General features: G+C 36.9%; 1 protein-coding gene across 3 annotated transcripts in view; it reads left to right on the forward strand.

Moving 5' to 3' along the window:
- The window catches only part of ISA3 (isoamylase 3), a 40,235-nt gene that overhangs the window by 1,137 nt on the left and 20,824 nt on the right, over positions 1-18,274 (forward strand). For all 3 annotated transcript variants that reach the window (XM_086646276.1, XM_086646275.1, XM_086646277.1), the window contains 12 exons: positions 1,388-1,545; positions 4,826-4,919; positions 5,005-5,241; positions 5,742-5,846; positions 10,542-10,646; positions 11,557-11,691; positions 11,796-11,882; positions 14,197-14,251; positions 15,085-15,148; positions 16,364-16,463; positions 17,496-17,596; positions 17,900-17,951. In XM_086646276.1, the coding sequence (XP_086502402.1) occupies positions 1,388-1,545; positions 4,826-4,919; positions 5,005-5,241; positions 5,742-5,846; positions 10,542-10,646; positions 11,557-11,691; positions 11,796-11,882; positions 14,197-14,251; positions 15,085-15,148; positions 16,364-16,463; positions 17,496-17,596; positions 17,900-17,951 (1,293 nt within the window). The remainder of the gene's footprint in view (positions 1-1,387; positions 1,546-4,825; positions 4,920-5,004; positions 5,242-5,741; positions 5,847-10,541; positions 10,647-11,556; positions 11,692-11,795; positions 11,883-14,196; positions 14,252-15,084; positions 15,149-16,363; positions 16,464-17,495; positions 17,597-17,899; positions 17,952-18,274) is intronic.

Here is an 18,274-nt window from a genome sequence, read left to right on the forward strand (position 1 = left end):
AAGGAACTAGATATGCCCAGGGGTTCCTCTCAATCATGCTATGCTACTTATTTTGTTATTTTTCGCAAGTTAGGCTTTGCAAAACAGTAAACATAATTAACTTAATATGTAACCCATGTTGGGGCGCTTCCCTAGTTGAGAAGTGGTTAGCAAGGGAGGAGATGAAGCTTGACCTAAAGCTCTTGAGAGCATAGATAAACGAAGTGACACAACTAGGGTAAGGGAGAATGGAGAACTATGCTTATACTTTTAGGTCTTAAAAGAGTATGTACAGAAATTGTTCTGACACCCTTCACTAGTTTTACTTCTTCTTATATTAGTACTAGGCATAACTCGTGCCTCCGGCATTGACCCTTCCGTTAAGCACTTTACGCGTTATAAAGTAGTGGACCTTTCGTTGCCAAATGAAAAAAAATCTAAGAAATAAATCCCATAAATAACTAAACAATAATTACTTGGAAACTTACCTGGAGTTCATACCCAAGGAAAATTTGAGATTAAATTCAGACAAGAAGTAGAAGAGGAAGGGTCTTTAGTGAGGCAGAATTAATGGGAGAAGTCCAAGAATGATTCAGCTGAGAGAGAGAGAGAGAGAGAGAGAGAGAGAGAGAGAAACAAAGATGAGGAATAAATGAAAAACAATTGAATGAAGAAGCTTATGGAGAGAGTGAGAGGCTGGGGCGTTGAAGATTGAGAAGTTGGAGAGTTATCGCATGTGGGAGGAGAAATAAGCATATTCAATTTTGGGTCCTTCAAATTGCCTAGATTAAAAGAGAAGGATTGTCCTTGTCGTACGTCTACGTGTTTCTCTAGTCAGCATCTTGGAGCATTAATTTTGTCCTAGTCATGACCATTCGGTTTTGTAATATGGACGTAACTATGTTGTGGAGGCAGAGAATATGGTATGAAAGCTTACTATGTATGGGTTTCTAATATTAGCTTAACCAATTAAAAAACCAAAGTAATCGTGAAACACTAATTGTAAATATAGCTAACAACTTTCACTGCCTAATGTAATACGAAAATGGAAGCGAAGTGTTAATAAAGCTAACCTTATACGAAACTAAAAAGTCCTTCACCAGTCACATGATTTGAAATGCATGAGCTATTGACCAAAAAAGAATGTACTTACCTATATAGAGTTGAGCCGTCAGAACCATCTGCTAACGGAGAGCTATCTTCTTCTAGATATTCAATATAACTCCAAATATAGTTTCTCTCTTCCGGTGTTGTTTTTCTTTTGCAAATTAAGAACATAATCTTATTCTAGGAGGAAAAAGGCTGGACATAAATTCACGTTGGTTTGTTGCTTACGTTGTTTCAATGTTCATTGTAATGTAACTATGTATCGTAACTAAGGTCCAATTTTCTTCAATTGTAACTTCAGGAGGAGTCCTCTCAGATGTCTAAGACAAATCCACCATTGAAAGTTTCTCCTGGCCAGGCGTCTCCGTTGGGAGTATCAGAAGTAGAAAATGGAATCAACTTTTCTCTCTTCTCACAGCATGCATCTTCTGTAACTCTTTGCTTATCAGTTAAGGATAGGTAAAACCTCTGCTTCTTGAAATTTTCATAGTTGCATGTAATATAATTCTGCTCAAGCGGGTGGCTTACTTCTCACGACATATATAAAATTACTCATCTTTACATCAATAAAATAAACCAAGGTGCTTTTATCTTTTATCTTCTTCCTTGTTTATGCTTTATATGCCTTTTGTCTTGCTTTTTAGTTGTTAAACCCTTAGTTTTTATCTTAGCCCGCCATAGTGATATTTTACGTCACAGTTGGTCTAATCGTCAAGAAGCCTCAACTTGATTAAGACGGATTCCTCATCAATGAACCATTGAGAAACAAGTTAAAAGGAGTGAGGCAAACGGCATTATCAAAACTAACTCAGACTACATACCAGTTTTACTTTAATGTGGTGGCATCAAATGGGCCTATGACCATTTAGACTTGAGCTGTTGTGGTTAGGAATATCATAATTCATCATAAAGATAGTGTGGGAGAATTGGGGATGCGTCAGAAATCCGGTTTTGTTTTATGATTTAAGCTTTAGGATCTAGAGGAAAAATCAAAAGTTTAGCTACAGATGCGATGAGAGACTTGGAATCTAGACTCCAGTGCTATTGGATGCAACCAAGAACCTAGACATCCAAGAAAAACAACTGCAGATGTTCAATGAAGACAGAAGCAGAAGTGGAGTCTCTGAAGCCGAAAGAGGTTAACTGGAGAAGACTTGAAAGCTAGATTACCTTGAAAGGAAGGCACAATGACCCTATTTGCATAGTTTTTTACCAAGTATAGTAACAAATTACTCATCCCTATTCTCCACCATATCTTTTAAATATTACACCAATGAGGGACTTTTACAGAGGTCGACGGAGACTGGAAAGAAGTTGAATAATGTTAAACGGGTAGAAAATCCGCAAGCCTAAAGATAATGGCTGGTGTTGACATTTGTAAAATAAGACAATGAAGGTGTTATTGAGTAGGTTGTTGTTGAGGTATGAAAGGGTTTAAATGTCTCAATGTATAGGGAAAGGGGACTCAAATTAGCCTCAAACGACACGAGGGCCTACGAGGTTGCAGTCTGACGAGGAGTCAGAAATGGTTCAAGGGACTCCAAAGGATTCACATAATCAGATTTTGGGAGTATCACTCTAAGAAGGAACTTGAACGATTGGGAAATTCCAATTTACATTCATCTGAGGACTTGCTCCAAGGATTTTGGCTTTTAGAGGATGTGGATGATCGGAAGATTTGGCGCAGTAATGAGAAGGGCCCTCTGTCGGTGAATCAGTGTTACACAAGAATCAAGGGCCAGAATATTTCGACATATTCCTTCAAGTTCATCTCGCTGTGGTCTCCAAAAGTGCCCCCTAGAGTTAGTTTCGTGGTTTGGGCTGCTGTTCTAGGAAAGCTTCCTACAATCGATCAACTTCAGAAGAGAGGAATGTCTTGGCCTAATAGATGCATTCTTTGCAAAGAGGATGGTGATCGGTTAATCATTTGCTCCTTCACTGCCCAAGAGTGTCTCCCATCTAGTCTTTCTTCGTTTCTTCTGGAGGTAGCTATTGGTGCAGCCCAAGGTCTATTTCTCAGGCCTTGGAGCAATTGAATGGGCTGTTTGTGAATAGAATCAAGAGGGACCTTTGGTCTCTGATCCCCTTCGCTATAGTGTGGCTGTTTGGGTTACCAGGAATGATCAGACTTTCAAAGAGTATAGTGGCCGGTCTAGTTTAGAAGTGGAGGATATCCTTGTTATTCTCTTCCGTTGGAGTAGGCAAATAGCTTGGGCTAGGAATAAGTCTTGTGTCGAGTTCATTTCTAAATGGGAGGACATCTTGATGTAATTAGTCTGGGCTGGTGCTTTTTGGTTTCCGTTTTCTTGTAGTTCCCTCCTTTTTCGTTTATTATTAATTCAAATTATTCAAAAAAAAAAGTTTCCCATAACTGGGGAAATGACTAAAAGCTCATAGTGGTCCGCTGTTCAGAATATAGGGGGAATGCAACAACCAACTGATGTTACAATGCCTGCTCGCACATCATATTTGGAGTTTCTTTGTAGATACCTTCAATGTGCAACAGTATACCACTACCTCATGCTAAATCATTGCATTGATAAGTGGCAAGGACTGAGCTAACCATAAAAAGGAAGAACCCTGTGAAACCTGATTCACGTGGAAATACAGAAACAAGATTGTTTTCAAAGATAGAACGGTGAACATCTCTAATATCATTGAGAGTATCCAGTCGATTTTGTATCACGAAGCAAGAATATTGAACGGGCAAGGGGATAATCTTGTACAGACTATACCATTTCTACGAAGCCATTATTGTAACATTGTAGTTGTTTTGTGTCTCATGCACACCCCATCTGTAGCTTCATTTCCATCTTGTAGAGAGCTAAAGTGTCTTGTAGATGCACGGAACTTTGACTGAAGATGGCACTTCAAGAATGAGGGAGTAAGACACATAAATACTATTGCATACCTAAACACATAATGATCGTCTCAGTAGAGAAGGAGAAGAGGGTGTGGATGATGCAGAAACATCCCTGGGCCCACAAGGGCAGCCAAGAATCCATAATGGCACGAAGAAGCTCATTGGAGTTTAGACTTTAGAGGGTAATTTTGGGTGGATTATGTATATTTCTATTATTATTAGCAGTAAATGTTATCATAAGATAAACAACATTCAGAATAAATTCTTCGGTGTCACTGTTAAGCAAGTTAGTCAATTTAGAAAGGTTCCTAGAGCGTTTAGAAGTCTTTTTGTCCAATTTACCATTCGCCCGAGTTATCGACGGGGTACTATTACGTCCTGTGATATGTTCTTTCGCTTATTAATTTAAATCATTACTCAATGGAAACCTTGCCATTATTTGTTATCTTCTTTTATTCCTTTTTATGTTTTTTTATTTATTTATTTCTTTTATAATGTTTTCTAGTTTAGAACAGTTAGTATAATCATAATCTTCCGTGCCGCCAAATTAGTGGACCTTGGAGGAGGACAAACTACATTTGTTTTAACTCCTACTGTGAAGGGTCGAGGGACACAATGAGGCAGTATTTGTAAGCAAGAATTGCGAAAAGTCAAAGTACCAAAATACATGTGTTCTGTGATAAGGCAGAACCAAATCCAAATCCAAATCCAAATCCAAATCAACCCCATGTAGAAAATGTTATTAGACCAAATCAAACCACGTCGTTATCTCTGTGTTTGATTTCTAATGGTTGTTTACTATATTGATAGCACATTCTGAGCAGAGTTGACGTGTATAACGACATTAGGATTTATCTCATACTAAATGGTTCTTAGGGGTAAGCTTGAAGAACTAGGTTCTGAAATGCTGGAGTTAACGCTGGACCCTCACTTTAACAAGACAGGAGACGTATGGCACATATGCGTGGAGGTTGTCTTGATACTGATTTCACTTTCAGACTTCCCTTCAGACATTCAGTTCATAGTTGTTTAAATGTATTATTTAAATTATTCAGGATCTGCCTCGATCATGTGTTCTTTATGGTTATCGCGTCGATGGACCACAGGGATGGCAACAGGGACATCGCTTTGATAGCAGCATTGTGCTTCTAGATCCTTACGCGAAACTAGTTGAGGGTCGCAGAGTTTTTGGTGATGTTAACAATAAGTTGTCTAAGTTCCTGGGAACATATGATTTTACTAGCTTACCTTTTGATTGGGGAAACAACTACAAGCTTCCAGATATACCCGAGGTAAACAATCTTGAAGAAATAGAAATATGTAATTGCCTTCACTAAATAACGATTCTCTTTAAAAGTTGTTGTATCCAAGGTAATTATCATCTCGAACAGGAGTAGAACATAGTTCAGATTGGCCAGCACTTTCTGTATGGATTTTATCTTAGACTAACATGGATATTCTTTCCTTGTGTATTTACCGTGTTTGATACTTGACATTCCTCTCCAAAACCTGTGGTCACTTCAGTAGGTATAGTGTGACGTTTTGTACGTTCATCATTGCGTACTTGCACCCAATCGTTTATTCGTGTGAGGACTTTACTTTAACGTGTTTTCTAAATTCAATAATGGTTGATCCGAACGTAGATCAAGTACCTAAAACTAAAAACAAAAAGATATAGCTGTCTAGAATGTCATTCTGGTTAATTGTATCTCTCTCTCTCTCTCTCTCTCTATATATATATATGTATGTTGTATCTTTATTTATTATCTTCATTTTTGTTTCGTTGATGCAGAAGGATCTTGTTATATATGAAATGAACCTTCGTGCATTTACTGCTGATGAATCAAGTGGGATTGATCCAAATATCCGTGGCAGTTACCTTGGTGTGATTCAGAAGGTAATGTTTTCAGAAACTAAATTCAGTCTCATTGTTGTATATCATTAAGGATGTCTGCACGAAAATGTTAAAGCTAAAAAAGCTCCTCAGACGATTTCAACCAATGATTGTGTCAAACTTTAGACCCTTCCATGTTAGAGAATAATATCCAAGATTTTCCGTAATCTAACTTCCATAGATGATTTGATTATGTTTTCTAACAACAATATAGTCCAAATATTAGGTTTTTATGTAATTGCTAATTTTCAAATATTTGGAGATTATGTTCTTTAATAGGAACAATTGTGGTGTAGCACAACATGATAACTTCAAATTAAGATACCAAAAGTAAGATAAAATGTAATATTTTTTGAAAGTGACTTACAAAGTCATTACAATGGATCGATACATCAAAGATGTGATAAACATGATAACCGCCAAAATTAATCTTTGGAAACAAACATGCCTACAGCCCAACTAAACTACTGGCATAAAGCCCAACGAATTAAATGGCCTAAAGCCGACTTAACTACATTATTTATACTTCTTCATAACTCAATTTCAATAAACCAAGTATCTTAATCTTTCTTTTCTAGATATAGTGTGTAATTGGGAGGCGTGGATGTCGCGAGAGATCCACTAGCTGCTTCCCCATTTGTATAGTTCTCCTTTTCGTTTTAATATTAATTCAAATTTTCAAAAAAAAAAAAAAATTTCAATAAACCATGGATTCCTCCTCCTCTGGGAATCGAACCTGGGACTTCCAGGATTTTGGAGTTTATGTCAACACTATCCACCACTTCGGCTACCAAGCTTTGACAGATAAAATGTGATTGAAAGGCGACAACTTGATGACAGTGAGATAGCAGTTGCACTGAAGAAGTTATTCAATCCATAACGATAAAAAACAAGGAAAAAAACCTTCTATAGGGGTCGACCAGTCTCGGGGCATGTGTATCCTAAATCTACTAAAATATTTGTTTCCAATATTAATTGTAACAAGGTTGCTACTTTTGTAAGTATAGAAATACCTTACCTATCAAGCTCCCTCCAACCATTATTGCCAAAAAGGGTATCTATAAATGCTAGCAAACTTCACTACGGTTATATCTGTAACTGTTGAGCATTTTCTACTTCGGATCTTAGAGCATCTCCAATGCAAAACTAAAAGGAAACTCAAATTGTCTTATGTGTCAAGGCTCAATTGAGTTTCTCTTTCCTAGATGTCAATGTTGAGATCCTCAATTCAAAAGACATCTCCAATGGAACACTCTAAAAACTTAAAATAACTTAGGTGTCATTTCCTAGATGGGTAGATTTGCTTTTAATATTGAATGAACAATTGAGATCCTCAAAAGAAATCTCAAATATTGAGTTTTTCTTGAGATATCTCAACGTTAAATGATGCCACATCATTTTGAGATCCAAATTTGGTGTTGCATTGGAGAACTCAAAAAATCTTAGGTGGCACTTTGAGTTTTTCAATTTGAGTGTTGCATTAGAGGTGCTCTTAGAAGTCTTTGAGAACTTATTGAAAATACTAATTGACAAGAGATTGAATAGAAAGGGTAATTGTATTGAGTAATTATCAAATTCCTTTAACTGGTTGGTGAAGTGATTTAGGGGTTTATATATTGGTATTTATAGATTACAAATAAACTAGGGTTTATACAACAAAGGAACAAGAAGAGAGAAAGAGAGAGGGGTCCACGACTGCTAGAAGAGGTGCAGTCTTTACCATCGATTCTTTCTCTTGGGTACCATATTTGGTAAGTAAATCTTCTAAATCTTCCTTGTAGATGTAAAACTTCAGGAGAATATTAGAGAGATAGTCGTAGCTAGGATTCTCACAACAAGCGACCCATATAGTACCAACCTGGTGCTTAGGTAAAGATCAAAACCAAGTGGCTTGGTGAATACATCTGCCACTTGATCTCTGGTAGAGACATGTATTAGTTTAATCAACCCAATCACAAAAGTTTTTCACGAACAGAATGACAATCAATTTGAATATGCCTCGCTCGTTCATGAAAAACTGGGTTTTCCACAATGTGTATTGCAGATTTGCTTTCACAAAAAACTGTGAACAAATAAGGAAGATCAAGCCGTAGATTTTTGAAAAGAATCTTCAACCATTGTAGTTCGGCTGTGAGATTTGCTAGCGCACGATATTCAGCGTCAGCGGAAGAGCGTGCATATGCTGGGTTGTTTCTTCGATTTCCAAGAAATTGAGGAATCGCCTAACAGAGTAAATTATCCAGTCATATATCGACGGGTATCTAGGCAACACACCCGCAGACACGGTAATCCTGACAGCTGAAGAGAATTGCTCGATGATAACAATATACGATGACCAATTGGCCCTCTAAGGTAACGAAGGATACCGATGGTTGCATCATGATTGGGACATCATGGTTGAGACATATAATAATCGCCCAATCAGCCATCGATAAGCTGTGGGGCCTGGTTGTGATCACAACAATAGTTCTTGGGGTGATTTGTTTTGGAGTTTTGGTTCGGCATTTTGTTGATTAAAGACGTAGTGGTTATTACACATTCGCCTGAAATAAGAAGGCGTGAGCAACGGGCAGAAGACGTCAGTGTTTTCTTTCTACCACCCTATTTTGCTAGGGGAGTACACACAACTAAGTTTGTGTAAGATTCCATTCACTTGAATGAAGGTTTGTGATTCTTGAAAGAAATTATGTCCAACTTCCGAATTAATGACCTGAGTTTGAGGCATGAAGATCTTCTCAGATCCAGATGATATCGTCTCAACTGTTCTTTTATATTGTATAATCACAAAATTTAAAGAAGTATTAATAACTTTTCGAGTTTCAGATTTGCATGCATAAAATAAATCCAAGTACAAGTGAAACCATCTACAATTGTGAGAAAAAAGTTTGCACCAGAAGTAGCAGGAATCGAAAAGGTCTCCAATTATCAAAGTGAATTAACTGGAAAAGTTTAATACTCTTGTTCAAGCTAGAAGGAAAGGTAAACGTGTTAGTTTTGCTTGTGGGCCAACATGACAAGACTCACTGAAACTAGAAATAAATGTACGCACACTTACTAATAAGAAACCTAAAAACGATCACCAGAAGGGTGACCGTAGTGCCAATGCCCTAAATCATAAACTAGATTCTAAATATGAAAAGCATACTCGACATGAAAGTAAAAGTAATATAATACTCCTATCTCATCTCCTAGACCTCTTGCATGGAATCCAATTCTTATCTTGATCGGCTTTGGTGGCTCCACATATACAAGGCTGAATCTCTTGCATGGAATCCAATTCATGCCATACATTTCCAACTTAGCAAAATAAGCCGAGACTGACAATCCCTCTTGCTTGAAGTTTCAGATGGTTAGTTTAAGTTGAAATAATTTTGGGGTATTAGATTGGCCATAAAGGATTTGAAGATTGAGCCAAATGGATCTAGTGGCATTGTTGTACACGACACTTGTTTTTATTACTTCCTTTATCGAGTTCAAAATCCAGCTTCCGACGAAGACATCGCAACATTTCCAGGTGTGAAAAGCATCTAGATCTGTTGGTCTTGGGTAAGTTCAGTTAATGAGTTTCAGCTATTGGTGGTTCTGGATTTTTGATTTCAGATCAGAAACCAAGAAAAACCCTGAATTAGAAAATAGCTTCGAAAATTGGTTTCGGCTTGTCAAGATCAGCTTTTTGTCGGTCAAAAAAAGGTTCAGCTTGGGCAATTCACATTGCCGGGTTCGGCTTTTTGGATGGAAAAAATTACTCGGGCTGCCTGTAATATGGCTCGACTGACGAAAACGGCCCAGCCTGCGAAGACGGCTCGGCCGACAAAGACGGCTTGGCAGACAAAGACAGCTCGACTGACAAAAGAATGCTTGTCTATGCTCATAAAATCGTCTCGGCTGACTATTCCAGAAACCGCTTTGTTCTGGTTAGTTTTAATCAGGACAGTGTTATTCTGTTCTCGATGATTACAGAAGCCAAACATACTTCTTTCTTAATCCAAGAAGAGAAACAGAGAGAGGTGAGTCGGCTGCTAGAACAGGTGCAATCTTGCCCAGCGATTCTTTCTCGATCCAATCTCGTTTATCCATCTTGAGTAATATATTTGGCAAGTGAATCAGCCAAGTCCCCTTGCAGATGGAAAAATTCAAGAGAAGATTAGAGTGAGAATCCTAGATTTCTAGGATTCTGACAAATGACCCCAATATAGGGTTCGATTTCCTCTAATACTTATTCTGAGTTGCATAGGGTAAATGGGATGTAGACATGGATTGGTTTGTCGTATTAGGCATATCCAAACACTTAAATTCAGAGTTAGTCTAGTGAGAAACATGAGAGATTTGTAGGTCTCTTTCTATATTCATGGTTATACAGTTACTGAGTTACACTAACATTAGTTTAATTGGACTAACTACACTGCTCGCAAAAATTAATCATATAATTTCCTTACTTTTTACACCAATTTCCAAGCATTTGGATAATGAAGTCTCAGACTCTCTGTCGCTGCTGGCGTCCATAAGAATTTGTCTTGGGATTCAAGCTGGTTACGGTCTCTGGAGACCAGATTATGTTGTTTATAAATTACAATACATTTTCTTAATCTATTATTGGCTCGCATAAGCTTATGAGATCATATTTTTCATAATTAGCATAGTATATTTACCAAGATTCTGCATTTTATCAAGCAACAGTTCTGACATATTTCTTCTCAGATCCCTCATCTTCTGGAGCTCGGCATTAATGCCGTGGAGTTATTGCCTGTTTTTGAGTTTGACGAATTCGAGCTTCAGCGACGTCCAAACCCGAGAAGTCACATGGTAAATATGAACCACATAACTTGCACATGTTCCTAAAGTTCATGATGGTATTCTATATCAACTTTTATTGCACTTGTCTATCTTTTCTTCTCTCAGCATTTTTTACGTTGGTGGTAGTGCATGTTTGAGATGTGTAACCGAGATCCTCACTTTTGCATAATCTCAAACATTTTATTAGATTTTTTTTTTCTTTCTTTAGTCATGAAATTTTTGGCTTTGTCAGTAAAGTGTATCTCATTTTGATCAGAACTAACATATTTAGATGAATTATTGTTTTCTTTTCCTTCATAGTGAAGCTGGAAGTTTTATTTCCATCCTTGCCTAAAAGAAAATATCAATGCATTCTGAATTGAACTGGCAATTTGTTAAGACAGAATTAAACCACTCGTTACTTGGCAGGTTCACATTTCTGACTCTGTCAGACGATAATATCAAGTATACATCGCTATTATCTTTGTAATGCTAAACAAGAGAAGTACAGCATGCACCAAACATGTGCAGGACAGAATGAGTTGCATAGTAGGCAGCGCACATAAACATAATATTTAGGATCTGTTAGTGTTTTTTTTTGGTCTGAGGTAATTCATGGGGTGAAATTTAAGAAGAGATTGCTTCTCGGTACTATCAAGGAATTGCACATATAAAAAGCCTTACAGGTTACCTTGGACTTAATTCTTATCTCGATACTAGAACAAACGACTCTTGTAGAGATTGGCTCTCGTACCATGTTAACAACAATTTTCTCTAAATATTGACTTGTTATAGAGGCATTGTGTACAAGGAGTGCCTAACAAGGAGTATCGAAGTACATAGTTATTGTATATTAGCACCTAATGCATTTTTTCTCATGTGCTCCGAGAAAACTTGCTTTTCATTTATGTCCGTGCTTACCGTGGCTGCAAAATTCTAGATCAATACGTGGGGCTACTCTACTATAAATTTCTTTGCTCCTATGAGTCGGTATGCTAGTTCTGGTAGTGGACCTCTAGCGGCTTCTCAAGAGTTCAAACAAATGGTGAAAGCTTTGCACAATGCAGGAATTGAGGTAGATTTTATTTCTTTTGTTCCTCAATTAGTATAGTTCCCCGTGTCACTCTAAATAGGTGTACTTTCATGAGAACCTAATGTAGTGGTATTTCCTTGTTACAGGTCATATTAGATGTTGTCTATAACCATACAAATGAAGCTGATGATGCGAACCCTTATGTTACTTCTTTCCGTGGCATAGACAACAAGGTAACTTTTGGATCTGTACCTCTACTAAGTTCATGTGTAGTTGATCAGATGACTTGCTATGGAACATTTTGTGGACGATAATGATGGAGAGAGTTTTGTTCACTTCTTTAATTTTCTCATTTCATTTTTTTCGAAAATTTTGAATTAATATTAGGAAAAAAGAATTTACAAGTGTTTAAATGAAAAAAGCAAAATGTTATCAGTGATATAGAAGAGCTAGAATATCTTCCACCTGTAGCACACTGTTGATATTAGAATCTTTGAAATTTTTATCATTTATGTCCTTCCAAATAGCCCAGATAATTGCTGGCGGGATGAAATACCACAATTCTTTCGCTCTTTTAACTTTTAAGCGCCACCACTTCAAAAGTTTGTGATAATGTCTTGGGGATACACCGACGATTACCTGATGTAACTGTGAAGAAGTCTCATAAGACTCTAGCCATGTCACATTGAAGAAATAAGTGCTCCACGGTCTCTCCCGGATTCCTGCATTTAATGACCTATTCGTAATGGGCATCTCTCGTCTCTTAAGAGTCTCCATTGTTGAAACCTTGTTTTTATGGCGGCCCATATCACAAAACTGACTCTTGGAGGGATCTTCGCCCTTTTAAATGGTCGTGTGGAAGTCCGAGTTGGAGGTTGACTCTGCTTGATTCAATCTCATGTAACATTGCTTAACTGAGAGGTCCTCTTTCTCCTTTGTCTTCCAAGCTTACCTGTCTACTTCTCCCTCTTTTGGTCTAAACTCATCAGTAACACCCAAAAGCTGTGAAAAGATTGGAATTTCCCAGTCATTTAGGTTTCTTCTTGGTAAAAACTAAGACCTCCCAAGAGGAAAGGATCCAATTAAATGTTTGGTGTACCGTTGCTTCCTTTGCTGAAGATAGATGGAATCTGGCTGCGAACCTATCTTTTAATGTGATTGTGTGACACCGTATGTCATGCCAAAAGCTGATACACTTGCCATCGCCCAAAGTCCATCTCGTGATTGTGATGAACTCTTTCGCCGTACCTTGTATTCCTTTACAGACAACCATAAGAGGACTTGGTGGGTTTTTGGTCCCACCCACCCTTTTCTTCACCATACTTTTCGGCAATAATGTTGCACCACAACATAGTTTTTTCTGAAGCAAATCTCCAAAGTCATTTGGTAAGCAATGCATCGTTCATTATCCTCAAGTTTTTTTTTTATCCGCAGTCCTCCTGATTACAAGTCTTGACAGATCAAACTCCATGCTACCCAAAGAATACGTTTGAGTCCCAATGAATACGTTTTGAGTCCTCTATATCGTCCCAAAGAAAGTTGCACATATTCTTATTTCCTTATAATGTAAAAATTTCCATTTGACATCTGTTTCAACATTCCCTGATGAACTTAACTAACATATCTCTTAGAATGATTTGAGAACTAAGGAGAAATACTGGAAGGTAGATAGTAGATAGTTTCACGGATATCCAAAAGTTGGAGTTTTAATTAAAGACCTTCAGCAACACCGTATCCTATCTTGCAGGTCAAATGAGATGGAAGAAGGAGTAGAGCAAGAGTCGGATAATTATACAGAACTTACCTGTGTAATTAGTCAAATCAAATCATTTAATTAACTAGTAACCTGCTTTCTCTGAAGTACCTAAAGTCTCCGAAGTGCTACTTTCTAAATCTGCTTGAATCTACTTGACCAGGATTGGTCTCCTTCATCTCTTGGTCTTAGGGGAACTCAACGTTCCTCTGTGGTTAACCTTCGAGCTCTAAAATAAACAGTTTTGTCTTATGACTCCCACATTATATTTGGTAATTTGTCATAAGCTATTAAGATGTAAGTACTGAACAAATTTGTGGTAATGATTAATAAAGTCATTTGGTTGGTTCAGGGCTTTTACATCTAAACTTCAGATCTCAACAAGTACCACTGTTCTTGGTAGTAACTGTGGAAGGGCTTATTTAGCTCTGTTGGTGTTTAAGCTATTCATGCTGAGTAGCGAAGGTCTGTGATTGAGTAGGGCGGAAGAGTTTTAGGATACATTTGGTTTGAGATATACCGTATACATAGGGATGTTAGTATTTCATTGAAAATAAAATTCTTCATAGTGCAGCACTCGAATAGCGAAAAATGCTGATGTTTGATATGTAACATTTGTCCATATGGAAGTGTAGTTGATTCTCTTGTAGAAAATTCCATGGCAAACTACAACAGCATGGTGGTAGTCAATATGAACAAATATTACTATTCGGCTTCTTAGACGCTACACCTGTCATTATTACTTGTGCAGAACATGTTCATTAAAGTTCCATCTTTTTCAAATTCTTCTACAGGTTTATTACATGATGGATCCTAACAACGGTCAACTGCTTAATTTCTCCGGCTGTGGTAGGATAAGCATATCTTTTGGAACTGTTAAACCGTAAAATTCTTAATGATCCTGAGTAATTGAATTATCCATCACTTACTGATACGTAGTACCTTTCTTTAGAAACCTTGCAATTATTCTTGTTGATTTTGGACTTCTTATGGAGGTGATGGTGTATGTGGATCTCTAGTCTTTGATCTCAAATTCGTTTTGTAATTGAAATATCGCAAGGTTTTACAAAAGGACTTCGCTCTTTATCTTTCACCTTTTTTGCGTCATGACCAGTGGAGATGAGGTGATTGGAAAAATGACACGTGAAGAAATGCATTCCCTCAAAGCTTACGAGAGAGATCTCAGGAAAGAAAAATTAAGTGAAGTGATCTAGGCAATATAAATTTATTGGCATTGTTCTATAATTTGGATACGAGATAGGGGAGTAATCTTTCTACATCATTACTTGCAGAGCGTATAATACTGAACGGAAACTGTAAAGCATTGAATGCCCGAGCTTGTGTTGGTGTTCTGTATTATTCATTATTTAGCTTTTCACCTCTGGAACTGGTCAGAAACGAGGTCTAGAATCTTGTTCAGGCAGAAGACTCAGATAAATTGAAAACCTAAGACTATTAAACTGAAAGTCTGAAACACTTTCATCGTTCCAACATATTACATTAACAGCACACCACATACTAATACCGTTTTCTCCCAATGCCAATCGACTATCTTAGACGTACTAACGTAGTACAACTATGTTAAAAAAAAAGCTTGATTCACAGGTAGTACGTGTTTGCTGCAATGTAGGTGTAAAGATTGATTCCAAGAGTTCTCAGTGTTTATTATTTTTCTCTTTCAGGAAATACTTTAAACTGCAACCAGCCCGTGGTCATGGAACTTATACTCGATAGTTTGAGACACTGGTATGGGCACTAAATGTCATTTCTGGTGCATTTATCTGAAACAAGATTAGCTTTCTGTGGTTTTTCGGATTATTATCTATCCACATTTACCCAATAAATTATCAAATTTGTTTCATTTGGAATCTAACTCAACTTGGACTTGCATCCTCAATATGCAATGTGGTTAGTGATGTAAATGTTGCATGAAGGAACAAATTCACATGCCTTCTCATCTTGGTTTGATTTAGCATGTTTGCTTGACAGCATGTCAACGCTGCCTTTGATGGTCACAGGAGTATTATCTTTTCAAGTCCCATTTTTTTAAAATCTGGAATATTGGTACACTGCAATTTGTGGAGTTTTATTCCCAATTATATGGCCCTCGCTATTAGGAGTTGTTGTAAAATAGCTATATTTAAGGGTTTCAAAAAAAAGGAGAGAAAATTGATTTTGATAGACCTAAGCTGGTGGTACTCAACCTCCTCATCTTTTGCTCGAAGGGGGATACTTGGATTCTTTTAGTTTCTTAAGGACGTTTTAGTTTAGTCTTTGAATTGGGAAAACATGACAGCGACACTCTGAAGTTAAAATTTAGTTTTCCCTTAGCTAGTTAGCTCTATGCTTGCAAGTTTTACCATTATCGAATACAGATACATAGATTCTTCTTCTCGTCAGAAAACAAAGTAGTTATATGCAAATCAGAGAATCCCAAATATGGTCCTCGGTAATAAACAAGAACTAAATAAAAGCTCGGGTTCTAGGAAATTAAAGATGTCATCTTGTGCCTCAAGGATTAGTCTAATCTGTTTCTAATTGATGAGTAGTGTTTTAAACTAGTAGAATTTTATTAGTTGGTCACTCAACCTCCTCAACAAACTTCGTATAAAGCATGGGAAAACCTCAATTTAAGAAAGTGATCAGGTGAAAACCATGAAACTAGTGTAAAGCTATGTGAAGTGGTCTTTAGAGTGAATAAATACTTATACAGCAACTACTGATTACAATAATAGTATTGTTCTGTCGTGATAGAACACTAAGTCCTACTAGTGATACAACTCACACACCCTCTCAACCTCAAAGCAAAACCCGCATGAGATAACATACCTTAATTTATATTGTCTTTTATGTTTCGGATGTATGTTTCATAAATTTCCGGATTCTTTTAACCTTTTGCCTTTTTTCCTTTTTTTTTTTGTCTTAGAATGCTTTGTTTAATTATTTATTTATTGACAATAGGGTTACTGAGTATCATGTGGACGGATTCCGCTTCGACCTTGCAAGTGTTCTTTGCCGTGGAACTGATGGTTCTCCACTTGAGGCTCCTCCTCTTATTAGGGTGAGTGTCTTCAAATAGATCATAAAGAAACAGAAAGAAATGTATCAAGTTCCCAATCAAAATTGAGTCCACAAGTAATCTACCACAAGTAATCTACTGCAGACACTGCTATGCTTTTATTATTTGAATATTCAAATTGTTTTCCTGGAACTTGGTAGCCCTATAAAATTCTCTCTTTCAAAATAATGAAACTTGCCACTTGCAATGACGATCACTTAGTAAAGGTCCCGTAGTCGGTAGTTCATTGAAATAACGCCAGTGGTGTGCCTAATTTTAGTCGTCTTCTTCATCTTGTAGCTGTCTGGTTGGGAGGTGCCCTTGTCTATGGGTGTTACTTCAATATAGATAGTTTAACCGATGCTTTTGTCGGCCTTTACCTTTGGTAATAACCCTAGGGCAAGCCGGAAGTATACATCTTCTTTGATGATCTAAAAGGATTTAATACCTCGTTGCTTTGAATCCCATTAACTCTAAATTGTTATAATTAACTCTAAATTGTTATAATTAACTCTAAATTGTTGTGGTTAACTCTAAATTGTTATGGTTAACTCATCATTCTAGAAGAACGCAGGTAGTTTCCAGCGTCTTTACTTCTTAGAGAATCGATTTATCGTCAGTACTAGCTCTATTAGGAAATTATTTCTTAAGATGCAAAATCTTGGAGAACTTGATTAACATTTTCCATGTAGCTAATAGTTTGACTAGATCTGAACATTTATCCTCGAGTGGCCTTGATTGATCTCAATCTTAGAATCTGTAGACCTCAACCAATGGATCTTGGGTAAGACTGATCTTCAAATATCTTCTAATAAGTACTTGAGGAAATCTCCCAGAAGATTACAAATTTAGGGGTTTCATAAAATGTTGGCGTAAAGAGTTCTTACATGAGGGCTTGTTCTAATGAGTGTTTGTGTTTGCGGCTGTGCGAAAAGACTTACATTTTCTTTTGAATACTTGTTTCGTAACTAGCCGTTTCTAAGAGGTTTTCATTGACACTCCTCTTTTAATTTAATTTTTTTTTTTTTAAAACAGGCGATCGCCAAGGATGAAATTCTATCAAGGTGCAAAATAATTGCAGAGCCCTGGGATTGTGGGGGTCTCTATCTTGTTGGTAGATTTCCAAATTGGGACAGGTAATTCTTGTTATTTATATGTATGAACCCATTTTTGACCTGTTATTAATCATAAAATACGGATCACCTTTTTGAGTATGTAGTATTCATGATTATTACTCTTTAATTATTTCTACTGAAATCTTCTCTTATATATTAGCTTATGTGATTCGTTTGTACTGGTTAGTGGCTTGTTATTTCACTAAGGCCAACATCATTCGAAGTCCAATCCACTATGTTCATTTCTCGGGGAAGGGTTCCTGTCAAATTTTATCCATTTCTTGCCTATGCTTTCTTTGATGGTTGATGGATATTTGTTTTAAGGTGGGCTGAATGGAATGGAAAATATCGAGATGACCTTAGAAGATTCATAAAGGTAAAAAAATGGACCAAGTTTGTTGTTTATGACTTGCTTAAAATAGATTCCTCATTTTTATTTAGTTGTAGTTCAATTTCCTTTTATGTGGTAACCATTAAATGCATGAACATAATATGCCTAAGAATAATTTTATTAAGTGGAAATGTTACGAAATTTCTTTAAGAATCCAGACCTAGAGGCCAAAGGTTATATCTTAGTAGTATAACCTATGTAACATGGATGACAGTATGGGTATCGACGTCTTACACATGTATGAAGCACGATGAGTGGGAAAATGCCAAGTGGAAAGAAGACCATGCACATATTTGATTATTTTCTTG

Source organism: Eschscholzia californica, unplaced genomic scaffold (assembly GCF_041429995.1).
Source record: "Eschscholzia californica isolate CP2 unplaced genomic scaffold, dmEscCali1.0.p SCAF_6, whole genome shotgun sequence".
NCBI lineage: Eukaryota > Viridiplantae > Streptophyta > Magnoliopsida > Ranunculales > Papaveraceae > Eschscholzia > Eschscholzia californica.